The 14,542-nt window shown below is 38.2% G+C and overlaps 1 protein-coding gene across 1 annotated transcript in view; it reads right to left on the bottom strand.

The window, feature by feature from the left end:
* The window catches only part of LOC112403808 (cAMP-dependent protein kinase type II-alpha regulatory subunit), a 39,394-nt gene that overhangs the window by 15,628 nt on the left and 9,224 nt on the right, over window positions 1–14,542 (bottom strand). The window contains exons 2-5 of the mRNA XM_024751490.1: window positions 14,016–14,068; window positions 11,453–11,536; window positions 6,306–6,412; window positions 2,245–2,398 (exon numbers count right to left, since the gene is read on the bottom strand). Coding sequence (XP_024607258.1) covers window positions 2,245–2,398; window positions 6,306–6,385 — 234 coding nt within the window. The 5' untranslated portion in view covers window positions 6,386–6,412; window positions 11,453–11,536; window positions 14,016–14,068. The remainder of the gene's footprint in view (window positions 1–2,244; window positions 2,399–6,305; window positions 6,413–11,452; window positions 11,537–14,015; window positions 14,069–14,542) is intronic.

Here is a 14,542-nt window from a genome sequence, read left to right on the forward strand (position 1 = left end):
TTTTTTTTGCAGTACGCGGGCCTCTCACTGTTGTGGCCTCTCCCATTGCGGAGCACAGGCTTTGGATGCGCAGGCTCAACAGCCATGGCTCATGGGCCCAGCCGCTCTGCGGCATGTGGGATCATCCCGGACCGGGGCACAAACCCGTGTCCCCTGCATCGGCAGGCAGACTCTCAACCACTGTGCCACCAGGGAAGCCCGGTATTGACATCTTTCGATTGCCTTTTCTAATTCAGATTGAGAATTTCTTTGTTCTTGGTCTAACAAGTGATTTTCTATTGTATCCTGGACATTTTGGGTATTATGTTGTAAAACTGAATCCAATTTTATCTTCTTTTTTTGCAGGCAGTCACCCTGTCTATATATATAGGGTGCCTGTATGTGTGGGAGTGCATGTTCAGCTCCCCTCTGGACTCTACTGACACTACTCTGGCAGGGGAAGTGGAGTGTCAATTAGTAACACCACACATCACCTCATTTTGCCTCTTTGCAGCTGGATGAATTTGTTAAGTCCAGTTTCCTGCTGGCCCCAGTGACAGTGTGGGGAGGTAGAAGCAGTTTTTCCTTTGGTATTTGGCAGGAATAGGGTGGCATTATCATAAAAGGTTTTCTATTCTGCCAAGCTGTCCTTTTCCTTGTCCTTTGGCTAAAGGGAGCAGACTTTTCTTGGGGCTGTTTTTATGTGTACCTGTTGGTGGATCTGGGTTGTAGGTTTTTCCAGCACCCTATCTGGGATATATGGGAATTAATAAGAAAACCTGGCGAACTCACTGTTATGTCCTTCCTTAATTCCTGAAATCCCTAGTTCCTAGCCAGTCCACCTTCTCCTTTCCATCTTTCAGGGTCTCCTATGTTTGTTTGTAGTAAGATATCCAGAGTTTTCTAGTTTTAAGAGGGAAGACTAGTGAGGAATGGGGCTATTCTATCTTGGCCTGGACCAGAAGTTGACATTAATGTATTTTAAAACTGAGTTTATTTTCCCCCATTATTTATTGATCTACCTTGAGTATTTTAAGCACTGGCTTCCCAAGTGTGTGATGTATTCTTAAACCAATGTATCTCTCATCTCTCAGGGGCAATTTTTTTTTTTTTTTTTTGTGGGCCGCACCACATGTGGGATCCTAGTTCCCCGATCAGGGACTGAACCTAAGTCTCCTGTTCTAGAAGCGAGGAGTCTTAACCACTGGGCCGCCAGGGAAGTCTCTCTCATGGGCATTCTTTTTTTTTTTAACATCTTTATTGGAGTATAATTGCTTTAAAATGGTGTGTTAGGGGCTTCCCTGGTGGCACAGTGGTTGAGAGTCCGCCTGCCGATGCAGGAGACATGGGTTCGTGCCCTGGTCCGCCATGGCCGCTGAGCCTGTGTGTCCGAAGTCTGTGCTCCGCAACGGGAGAGGCCACAACAGTGAGAGGCCCGCGTACCGCCAAAAAAAAAAAAAAAAAAATCAGGGGCATTCTTAATTCTACATTAGTATAGCACAATAAAGTGCTCTAGTATGTCTTTAAAATGTGATTTTATTTGAGGAAATACATTGATAATTCCAAGGTATATATTTAATTCTGCTTGTAGGGTAAATGGAAACAAATTATCATAGATGTGAACATTTTAAAAGTGAAATTTGGAATCTGTACAAGAGGATGATTGTTTTGTTTAAGAAGGAAGAGAATTATGTATTTTGAGGCTTGATAATGAAGGAAGCAAGGTGGGTCATGTATAATAGAGGATAGGATCATAGCAGTACTGTGCCTAAGACATTCTAGGAAAGTTCTATTTCCCAGAATATGGCTATCAGCCTTTCTAGTCATCTAAATCTATTGAATATTGGCATGGACCAATGAATAAAGAGATGGCCAAACACAGAGGAAAGTTAGTCCTAGGATAGATAGAGATGGAAAACATGGTTGGCAGAGCTTTCAATGACACTTATTTTTCTAGGCTGTCTCTTGTACAGAGTTATCCCCCCTCTCTCTACTTGTCTGATAAAAACATAAATGGAAAATGTAGTAAGAGCTGACACACTGCAAGGTCACAAGACCCAGTCTTTTCTATGTAATTTGGAATAAATGGTTTGTTGATAAATCACTTCAGAGAAATGGAAAAACACGCTGGTACAAAACCTTCCACAATGTCTTTCAGATAATTGGCTATAAAACATAGTGTGAACCAACAGCCCAAGGACAGAGACTCAGAAGTAAGGGGAATTAATACCATGCTATGCAAGGAGAACCATATCTCTAACTCACCAGTCCCCAAAGGGAGCCTTCTGAAGTGGCGACAATGGTAGCAGCTCTCGGGGTGTTGTACATCAGAGCTAGTTCTCCAAAACTGCCATGGTTGTCATACTGACCAACAGAGCGGGTTTGATTATCTTTTGTTACTAAAATATCATAGGTTCCCCTGGAAATATAACAAGAAACAATTTTACTTATAATGGGCAGGTGTACATGAATAGAAGGCTGTTGTTATTGGGGAATTCCAACAGATTTTTGCTAGTATATAGAAATATAATAGATTTTTGCATTTTGACTTTGTATTCTGTGACCTTGCTAAACTCATTTATTAATTTTAATGAGTGAACTTGGCATTTTCTAGAGGATCATGTCATCTGCAAACAAAGACAAAGCAGCTTTATTTCTTCCTTTCCAATCTGTATGCCCTTCTTCCCTCCCGTCAGTCCTTCTCCCCTCACTCCATCTTTCTCTTTTCCTTCTTTTTTCTTTGCTTTATTGCGTTGGTTAGGACCTACAGTATAATACTACACTGAAGTGGTGAGAGGAGACATGCTTTGCTTGTCTGGTTCTCCATCTTAAAGGGAAAACATTCAATCTTTCACCGTTAAGTATGAGGTTAGCTATAGGTTTTTTCTTTTATAAATGCCTTTAATCAGGTTGGAGAAAAGTCCCTTCTATTCCTAGTTTGCTGAGAGTTTTTATCATGGAAAGGTGTTGAATTTTGTCAAATGCTTTTCCTGCAGGTATCGAAATGATTGTATGGGTTTTCTTTTGTAGTCTGTTGAAAACTAGGTTGTAGAACTGATTAAAATAAAGAAAAAAAATGATACAATTCTCTATCTATTGATTGTTTATGACTACTAAAGAAAAATATTCAGAATGGACAAACATTTGGAGAAATAGGCACTCTCAATACACCACTGAAGCAAATGTAAATGTTTTAAAGTTTCTGAAAGATAATTAACAACATAACGAATTCCTTAAAGAGACCCTTTGACATAGCAATTCCATTTCTAGGCACTCTGAAGGAGATAATCAAAGATATTGGAAAATATTTAACTGCAGGGATGCTCACCAGGTTATATTTATAAGAACAAAAACCAAAAACCACAATTTAATCTGCTAACAAAAGGGGATAGGTCAAATATATGTCTATATTCATATTATGCAGTCAATATAAATCATGACATAGAATAATATTGTATCCCATGGCAAACTACTTCAAATAGATTTTAAAAATCAAGTCAATGTATATGACCTAACATAAAAAGTATACATATAAATGTAATAAAGAGTTGACTACATTTTACATGTTTGTTAACAGCTTTGAAGCCCTACCATTCCCAATCCTTCTTCCTCTTCTGTCTCACATCTGGGAAAGCTGAGAAGAAAACCTGGGTGCTCCCTTATTTGGCACTGATGGGATATTCAAACAAAACTAGAGCCTGCTCATATATAAGAGTACTCTGACCTCAGCCCCACCCTCTAACCACCGTGAAACGCCAAGCCAGTCACCCCTCCCCGCTGTCTTAAGTCATTTTTGGACCTCTTGGGAACCTGGCCTGTTCTCCCTTAAAAGCCTCATTATGTGAGTGATAAATACCCTCTTAGCTGTGTGTGTGGTATGATCAGTCTCAATATCTGAACCAAATTTGGGGTAATGGATCTGACCTAACAGTAAAGCATAGGATAAAAAAAAAAAAAAAAAGAAAGGAAGAATATACTCTGGGGATGAAATTAGGGCTAAATTACTTTCTTTCCTGGTTTTTTTTTTTTTTTCCCTAAGTTTCCTACAAAGAGCCTCCACTTGTCTGATAAAAATCATTAGGTATCATATGTTACACAAGAAGCAAAGAATAAAGCCAATCACTCAAATATCAGGTACACAGTACCAACCCTGCTCTCAAGGGAGCTCACCACTGAATAGGTAAGCTGAACTGTATTTGACCTGGTGGACAAGGCAAAAGTAACAAGGACATGAGTGGAATAAATGGAACTCAGGGTAAATTCACTTACGTGTTTTTCGTCTCTCTTCCAGGAGACACTAGCAACTTAATTTTGGGAACAACACAAATAATTTCAGGAAGCCACAAAACAGAGTCTTTCCTAACCTCTCTCACTTCGGTCCTCTTCCAAATAATGGGACATATTTTTCTCACTGTTGTTACCATCAAATTATGTAATAATTATCTATTTAATTATGTAATAGTTATCTATTTCTAGTCTCTCCAACTAGACGATGAGTTTTTTGAGGTCAGGAACAATATCTTTTAAATAATTTATTAACAGCCACTTTCAGTGCATGCAAAAGATAATACCTCTCATTTACATGTGTAATAACAAATCATTCCCTTTGTAGACAGGCATTTCAACCTATAAGCTATGGATATGTGCAGGTAAATGCTTATTTCCCTACTGGTACCTACTGGGATTCCTGTCTTGGTGAGGGAGCACACGGCAGAGCAAGGGGGAAAGGTGGCTGTTGGAAGTGGTGATATAACTTAAAAAAATTATTCTGTCACTACTTACAGAATTCTATGAAGGAAGCATGAGTATAATAGATAAAACAGTCTTTAAGAAGACATTATTTGTATCATCTTTACTCTTTAAATAAAACATTTCTTTCCTAACCCTAACTGTAATCATCTGTCAAAGTATCAAGGGCCAAAAGGTTACCCAAGGAGTACGTTCTTTTTTTTTTAATGTTTATTTTTTTTAATTAATTAATTACTTATTTATTTTTGGCTGCATTGGGTCTTCTTTGCTGCACGCGGGCTTTCTCTAGTTGCGGTGAGCAGGAGCTACTCTTCATTGAGTTGCGCAGGCTTCTCATTGCGGTGGCTTCTGTTGTTGCAGAGCGCAGGCTCTAGGCGCGCGGGCTTCAGTAGTTGTGGTGCGTGGGCTCTGTAGTTGTGGCTCGTGGGCTCTACAGCGCAGGCTCAGTAGTTGTGGTGCTAAGTCGGGCTTAGGTGCTCCGCGGCATGTGGGATCTTCCTGGACCAGGGCTCGAACCTGTGTCCCCTGCATTTGCAGGTGGATTCTTAACCACTGCGCCACCAGGGAAGTCCAAGTAGTACATTCTTGAACACTTTCCTGAACGAGCAAAAGGCTCAACGAGACAGGGGACCAGCTGAATCTAGTACAGCTACTTGATCAAAATGAAAAGACCCTTAAAAATCTTAAAAATCAGGAAAGCAATTGGAAAAAAATGAATAAGGTCTGCAGAGTAGATGAGAGTACTGTATAAAATGTTAATATCTAATTTTTACAATTGATCTCTGCTTATGTAAGAGAATATTCTATTTTTAGGAAATATACACTGAAGTATTCAGAGGTAAAAGGGCTTATACCTGCAACTTTCAAACAATAAAGCTAATGCGGTAAAACATAAATCTGGGGAACCCAGGTTTATAAGAATTTTTTGTACTATTTGTGTAACATTTCTATAACTCTGAAATTACTTCAAAAGAAAAAATGAAAAATAATTAATGGAAGATATTGGGTGAAGCAACATCTTATTGATCTTAAACTCTGGTGAGGGTGTTCCTTTCAGGACTGAGGAGGGGTCAGAAGGAGTCCTCCAGGTGATACTAATAGCTCAAGAGGTTAGGACACACCAGGGTGAACAGGTCAAACCCAAATATTTCATGTCTCCCAACATGATTTATACCTGGAACAGAGCCAGAAGGGGCCAGAGGTATGGAGGTTGAGGCAGTATACTCATGTGTAAAATTAGGCTAGGATTGAATGATCCAGAGGACAATAAAGTGTTACGGTTATTCTTTACAAAATCAATTCACTTGAACATTTGCAAATAACATGTTTATAAAGCATAGCTTGCACATTTCACCTAATTGTAGATAGTGGCAACCCAAGTATGGGTTGTACTGAGGACTCAGGGCAGCAGTAGATAGAGAAAGGCAGGCTGTGGACAGAGAGGCACAAGCTTTGAGAAGCTTGTTTACGTGGCCCTAAGTCCTGTCTGGGCTGAACAAAGCATAGGGTAAAGCACTTGCCCTGAATTATGGATCTTATTAAGTACAGCCATGCAACTGCAAAACTCCATCTCCTACCGTTCAATGACATAAAAGTTGTCCCCATCATCTCCTTGGTCAATGACATGCTCATCAACTTTGACTGTCCTTTCAAACATGGCATCGAGGACTTGAGAAAGCTGTTCCTGCAGGGAATACACAATGAGAAAAGATGGCTTCTACATTTGTGGGGGGAAAAAAAACTATGCTTATCTTAGTTGGTGACTACATGGTAGATGGTAGAAGTCCCCACATCAAACTATTCCCCACATTCAAGCAGAAACCTAAGGGCTGTCTGAAACAAATGCTTTCCTGTGGCCATTCAGCTTTGCATCTCCACATATACAGCACAGTTGCCAAGTTTTCTGAGGCAGCATTGTTTTGAAAATACATTCTATAATTTACGCAAAAACAGGTATCTAAATCATGGTGCCTATTCTCCCAGCCGCACCCACAAGACTGTCACCTGCCTTGATGGCTCTACGAGAAAAGATGGCTTCTACATTTGTGGGGGGAAAAAAAACTGCTTATCTTAGTTGGTGACTACATGGTAGATGGTAGAAGTCCCCACATCAAACTATTCCCCACATTCAAGCAGAAACCTAAGGGCTGTCTGAAACAAATGCTTTCCTGTGGCCATTCAGCTTTGCATCTCCACATATACAGCACAGTTGCCAAGTTTTCTGAGGCAGCATTGTTTTGAAAATACATTCTATAATTTACGCAAAAACAGGTATCTAAATCATGGTGCCTATTCTCCCAGCCGCACCCACAAGACTGTCACCTGCCTTGATGGCTCTACTATGTCAGGTGTAAAGCCATGTGATGCCACCTTCCTCCAGGTGTTGATATTAACAGGATTATCAAGGCTAAAAGGCTGAGACGGCCTCACAGGTTATCTCATGGAACAGCACAACTACTACTCTGACTAGCCAAGCACATCACTTTACCTCTCTGAGACTCAGTTTCTTCATATGCAAAAAAGGGTTTAATAAATAGTTTCTAGCTCATCAACTTTTATGACTAAAGGAGAAAAATCTAAGGAAAGTATATGTCACATAACAGGTACTCAATAAACGAGACCTATTACCAGACATGTAATACTGCTACAATCATTTATACACAAAACATACAATTAGTTACTTACCAATATTACCTGCCATAACCAGAAGGTAACTAACTGTACCAGTAAGTATAATGAAAACAAAACAATGCTATTAAATTCTAACAAAACAGTGATCTCAGTCTAGGGCCAGCATCCCTCTGTCAGGGAAATCAGTGACTGTTACGGAGCACTAAATACCAGTTTCAACTCAGAGAAAGACTTTGTCTTTGGAGGAATGTGGATTGAAGATCTGACAAGGAAATAATTTTATTGCTGCATAATTCCATGTGATTTAGTGTTCTGTCAGTGTGACTGTGCTATCTAAAATAACATTATCACCAAAAAGCACCTCTTTAGTTCCATAGTTCCAGGTGTGCTGAATACTGTAAAAGCTGACAAATACTAAAAAGGAAGGCTTGCTACTCATGTGTCATCCATGTTAATGTGGAATGTGAGCTCAGTGTTGCCAGAAATCTCATGTTTAAATACAAGTAACAAATTAAAGTTTTCACATACAATACAGACCAAACATACACATCTATACCTGGCTGTATCTGGCCTGTGGGCTGTCCATTGGCAGCCTCATGTTTTGAGTAACTCTTCTTTTTCTGGCCTGGACTCTTCAGAAATATCAGTGTCATGATATAGAATAAGGCATGGGGGAAGCAATCTGGGTTACAGGGGACTAGAATCATACCATGACAACCAAAAGCAACGTGTGACTCAGGACTGGAAAACAAAACAAAAAAGCCATAGAAAACTTTACAGGGAAAATCTTAAAAGCAGTTCATACATACTTATACATGTGCCTACATATACACACAAGAAACAGTGTAAATGTGGCAAAATGTTAACAACTGGTCAATCTAGGTCAAGAATATAAGAATGTTCATGGTACTATTCTTTGACTTTTCTGTAAATTTGAAAATTTAAAAACAAAGGTTTGGGAAGTAAATTTTTAAAAAATGGAAACAAATACACTCACTGGAATGGCTAAAATCTGAAAAGACAGATAATATCAAATGTTGGTTAAGGATACAGAACAATTGGAAATGTCACGTATTGTTGGAAGGAATGCAAAATGGTATAACCACTTTGAAAACCATCTGGTAGATTTTTACAATATCAAACATATACCTACCCTATGACTCAGCAATTTTGCCCTCAGGTATTTTACTGAAGAGAAATGAAAAAAAAAGTTCGCAAAAAGACTTGTATAAAATGTCCAGAACATTATTCATAAGAGCTAAAAGCAAGAAATAGACCAGGTAACCATTGTCAGAAAAATGGATAAACAAACTGGTATTTTCATATAATGGAATACTTCTCAGCAATAAAAGGGAATGAACGAACATCACCAAAACAACGACACACTGACATCATGGATCCCTTGATATGATGCTCTGAGAAGGACACAACAGAATTTCTGTGTAGTCTGGCCAAAGATGTATAACCGCATTTCAATCATGAGGAAACATCAGACAAACTCAAATTGAGGTATATTCTATAATGGAATTAACCAGTACTCTTCAAAGTGTCAAGATCATGAAATACTAGAAAGAACTGAAAACTATAGCAAATTGGAGGAGACTAAGGAGAAATAACAGCTAAGTGCAATGTGGGTTTCTGGATTGGATTATTAACTAGGAAAAAAAATTAGTGAGAAAACTGATGAAATTTGAACAAGGTTTTTAGTTTAACTAATGGTATTGTAACAATGTCATTTTCCTGGTTTGGTTTTTTTTTTTTTTACATCTTTATTGGCGTATAATTGCTTTACAATGGTGTGTTAGTTTCTGCTTTATAACAAAGTGAATCAGTTATACATATACATATGTTCCCATATCTCTTCCCTCTTGCATCTCCCTCCCTCCCACCCTCCCTATCCCACCCCTCTATGTGGTCACAAAGCACAGAGCTGATCTCCCTGTGCTATGCGGCTGCTTCCCACTAGCTATCTATTTTACGATTGGTAGTGTATATATGTCCATGCCACTCTCTCGCTTTGTCACAGCTTACCCTTCCCCTAATTGTACTATGGTTATGTAATATGCTAATATTGGCGGACGCTGGATGAGGGGTATATGGGAACTCTACTATTTTTACAACTTCTTTTATGAGTCTAAAACTAGTTCAAAATAAAAAGTGAAAAAAGGAAATGGAATGTTGAATAAGAAAGAATCTCAAAAATATTGTGCTGAGTGAAAAGAATCTCTCACAACAGAGTATATATTGTATGATTCCACTTATATGAAATTCTAGAAGGCAAAATTAATTTATGGTAGAACAAATCAAATTAGAAGTTGCCTCTGGGGGGAGGCGAGCAAGAATTGATCATGAAGGGGCATAAGGAAACTTTTTGGGGTGGTGGCAATATTCTACATCTTGATAGGGGTTTAGATTACCTAAGTGTATGCATTTGTCAAACCTAAGTACACTTAAAACTCTTGCATGCATTTCATTATATGCAAACTTTACAATTAAAAAGCTATAAACAAATATTGAACTATCATGATATGCATGCCAAAGTATTTAAGGGAAATATACTGAGATCTCCAATTTACTCTGAAATTATCCTAAAAAATAAGATGGGTTAATGCAGGGGCCAGCAAACAGTTGACTGTTTTTGTAAATAATGTTTTATTGGAACACAGCCATACCCTTTCATTTATGCATTGTCTATGGTTGCTTTCCTGCTACAATAATGAAGGTGAGTAGTTGCGACAGAAATATTTAGTATCCGGTTCTTTAAGCAAAAGTCTGCCAACCCCTTGGTTGAGGGTAGACGGTATATCATGTGACAAGCATAGTAAAATGTTAATGTTAGAATCAAGGCAGTGGATAAATACATGTTCTGTAAAATCCTTTCCACTTTGTTGTATTTGAATATTTTCATGATAAAATGTTAGAAAAATATAATTAAATCTGAAAATTCAGTTATCATTTTTCAAGACTGAAATGGTAAAATGTTCTCCAGCACTAAGAAAAATCTGAATACTAGACTGACACAGCAACTTCTTTAGAACATATGATAGTATAAAATTTACAAGGGGTTTTATTCACAGTAGATAAAGAAGCAAGTATGCTTTCCATTGATACAGATGAGTCTTCCAGGGAAAACAGTTGATACAGACTATTATTTCTTACAACCAGCCTTTCCTTGAACTCATGGTCCTTGTTTTATTCAATCTCAGACTAATAAAATTCTGATTAAAGTTCTCGCTATTCCTATAACCACACAGCTACCAAACAGTCTGGTTTACAGACAGCAGGGATAGTTGATTCCCTTGATTGATACAACATAAACTCATGTTTGACCAGCCAGATTCCCAGAAGGCTGTGGGGATATCTTCAGAAGACATATTTGCAGGAGCTGGGTAGTAGGAGAATTCTATTTCCTATCCTTCCTGTCTCTGCACATTCTGGGATTCCCCAGCAGGCCCAGCACCTCAGCCATTCATGTGGCTTCAGCATGTGGCCGTCAAAGTACAGAAGGAACAGGAAATCTGAAGCATCTCTGTCCTCAGGAGGTAGCCCTGTTTTCCATCTCCACCAAGAGAGGGAAGACAGGCACAGGCACAGATCCTGTGCTGGAGCCCTAAAGACACACACCACTCTGTGTGTGCCCCATGCCTGAGGTCTTCACTGAGAAAGAATCCTAAGAGGTGCCTTACACCAAAGGAGTGAGAGGCAGTCACACACTTCCAGTGGGTTAACCGCTACCGGTAGAGAGGACGCCACACTGGCATCTTTGGAGAAATTACTCTTCAGCATAAATAAAGATCCTCCAAACTAAGCCAGGGTCATGCAAACCTGAGCATTTCCTTTTAATATGACCCAACTGCATGGTCCTCAAATGGTATTGCCTTGGAGGAAGTACCAAAGCAGTTCAGAGAAATACTAAAAGTCATCTGAAAAGCTCATTATGGATTACAGTGCTCAACACAATGCAAACATTTGCAAGTAAGAAGAAGCTAAGGTTTTAATGCCTCATATGACTGTGGCTAAGATGCTAAAAACTGTTTAAATGATGAATAGGACAAAAGCTAAAAGCCAAAAATATTTTAAAAATCAATGTTACCTGATCAAGATTTTTGAAAAGAAGAATATCTTTGCAAGCTTCCTGAAGTCTGCACCTCTGTTGATCAGTTTTAGGATGAATCACCTGCCAATCCAAATAAAACCAGGGAAATTTTTTTATTCTATTTAAAAATATTACTTAACTTACAAATTGGTACATTTCTTTCTCCTAAAAATGGGAAAAATTAAGAGCATGTTTACTATAATTTTAACTCTATACAAATACCAAGCAGTACCCTGATCGTGGACAGGAAATATGATAGGGGTGAAGAGTACCCACCCTGGACCGCCCACTGGCTGTGTGGCTGGCAGCAAGTCAGCTATGCACTGGAAGCCTCAGAGTCCCCCATCCGAAAAGCAGAAGGTCACATATCGTTCATTCAACAAATATTAAGCATTGACTAGGTGCCAGGCACCGTCTCAGCTCTGGGGACATAGCAGTGAACACAAGACAAAAACACCTGCTTTCACATTCAATAAATACATAAAGTATGTTAGAGTGACAAGGCTAAGGAGAAAATAAGGTAGGGAAGGGTGCGTGTATGAGTGTGCATGTGCACGTGTGCGTCCAGATGAGGCCTGAGAAGGTGACATTTGTAAAGATCCCAAGGAACTGAGGACAACCTGAGGGAGTGAGTAATGTTGACATCTCTAAGAGCACCTCAAGCAGAAGGAACAGCAAGTGAAAACAAGGTCTTATGGTTGGTTAATAGCATGTTTGAGAAAAACCAGGAGACAGATGTGACTGATGCAGAGCGAGGGGAAAAGATCAGGAAGAGACCAGGTTTGGGGGTTAGGTGGAGGGCATTGTAGATCACAGATCTGGAACTTTTCTCTAGTGACATGGGGGCAATCTGAGGGTTCTGACAGAGGAAGGAAAGAGATCTAATGTTTTTAAAGGCTCATGCTGGCTCCTGAGTGAAGAACAGCCTTGAGGGAGGCAACAGTGAAAGCCAGAAAGCTACTGTGATTATCCTAGTGCTAAATGGTGGTGATTAGGACCAAGGTGGTAGCCATGAAGGTGTTGAGAAGTACTGGAATTTTAAATATGTTTTGAAGACTGAGCCTATCAGATTTGCTGAAAATTTGAATGTGGGTATGAAAAAATGAGAGGAGCTAAGGGTGACCCTAAAATTTTGGACCTGAGCAACAGGAAGTTTGGAACTGCCAAGAAGTGAGCTGGGGAAGACTGTGGGTGAAAAAGAATGTCTAAACGGAAATAGTCAGGAGCTCAGTATGAGTTGTCTATTGAAATGTAAGTGGAGATGGCAAGTAAACAACCGCTATACAAGCTAGAGTTCAAACCTCAACAGCTTAGTATTACTAGTAGTATTAGTGATATCTACAAAATTAGAATTGTCATAAGGATTAAATGAGCTAATACAGGCAGTGTTTAAAACAGAACCTGGCATTTAGTAGGTCCTCAAAAACTACTACTCCTATTACTAATACTACAGGTATTTAATAAATGTTTATTGAACTAAAGAAAATAATTATTGCCTAGTATCGCTGTTATAATTGAGAGGCCCATCAAGCTCCTTCCTAAGTATTGTCTTCACCCTAAAAAGAGTACATTGCTTAAACTGACCAGAAATAACTGATGCCAAAAGTGTTAAGTAATTTAAATTTGTGATATTAAGTGATAAAGTTAGTTAAAAAAGTTTTAACTTTTTAAACTCATCAAAATTTTACAATATCTAAAATAAAAAATTCAAAAACCTACATGTCTATTATATTCACACAATGATAGCATTTTATTATTAGAATACTTCAGAAATCTTTCATAGTCTACTCATTTTAAGGCACACTTGAAAGATCATTAAAGTTTCTTTTATAACATCAATCTTTTAAAAAAGATGGTTCAAATTTGCTTTTATAAAGGTAATTTGTTAACTGTACAAGAATTTAAAAACCTGAGTTTTTAAAAAAACACCCCAAAATCAACCATAGTCCTACAACAACTACTGTTAATATCTGGGATATATTCTTCCAGGTATAAATCTTTGCACAAACAAGTAAATAAGTAAATAGGTAGACAGACGGATAGATATTTTTATTTTTTATTTTATAAAATGCTCTATAAAATGTACCTCAAATATACATCATTCCATGTCATTAAGCCCAGTCCTGTACCATCATTTCCAATTGCTGCAGATTCTCTTGACTTGAATGTACCTTAATTTAGCCCTTGGCATCCCCTATTTTGGTTCATTTATGTTGCTTCCATTTTTCAATTTTACAATACTGCAATAATCTCCTTAGAAAGGCCCCAACTGTTTGTTAGGGATGAATTCTCCTTCACGTAACTGCTGAGTCAGCTGGCTTGACTAAGTATAAAGCTCTGACAGCTACAGCTAGGCATCCCTTCTTACCATATCCTCAACCAATCTTGCTTTCATTCTTCTTAATAATTGTCAATCTGTTAGTTAAAAGATGGCATCTTGCTGAGATTTTAATTTGTATTTATTTTAAATGTCAGCATGATTAGATTTGGTATGTAGAGGAGGAGGCGAGTGAGTGGGGACTAAAATTATTCTACCTAATACCTTTGCTGCAGTTCTTACCCTTGGATCAGTATCCTCCTCTTCCTCATCAGGGTTATAGGTCTCAGCACAGACTAAATTTGGAGAGAAAAAAATAAAGAGAAAAACAAATAAAACAGATGTGTGTCTTACTGGAAAATAGGAAGTGGACACAATTTTTTTTTTATACACTGTTTTCTAAAGCTATAATGATTTTTGTAATCCCTTCCTTCAATTAACAAATATATTAAGTACCTAGTAATGCCAGGCATTCTGTTAGTGATGAAAAGCCAGCTCTCTAGAGATTGGTAGTCCAAACAGGAGAGAGATGATAAAAAATATTATCTACTAAATTCTATGGTAGTAGCAAGGACAAGCAAGAAAGTAATGTCTCTGCTGAGCTATGAAGCAGGGATGGAAAACCAAAAAGTACAGTATATGCAATATAAACATATGGATATGGAATTGGAGCAATTATGAAAAGAATAAGTTAAAATAAAAGATCTCAACATCATTATGTACATGAATGACTTAAAAGTAAGAATTTTTTTTTTTTTTTTTTTTTTTTG

The sequence above is a fragment of the Neophocaena asiaeorientalis genome, unplaced genomic scaffold, assembly GCF_003031525.2.
Source record: "Neophocaena asiaeorientalis asiaeorientalis breed wild unplaced genomic scaffold, Neophocaena_asiaeorientalis_V1.1 scaffold221, whole genome shotgun sequence".
NCBI lineage: Eukaryota > Metazoa > Chordata > Mammalia > Artiodactyla > Phocoenidae > Neophocaena > Neophocaena asiaeorientalis.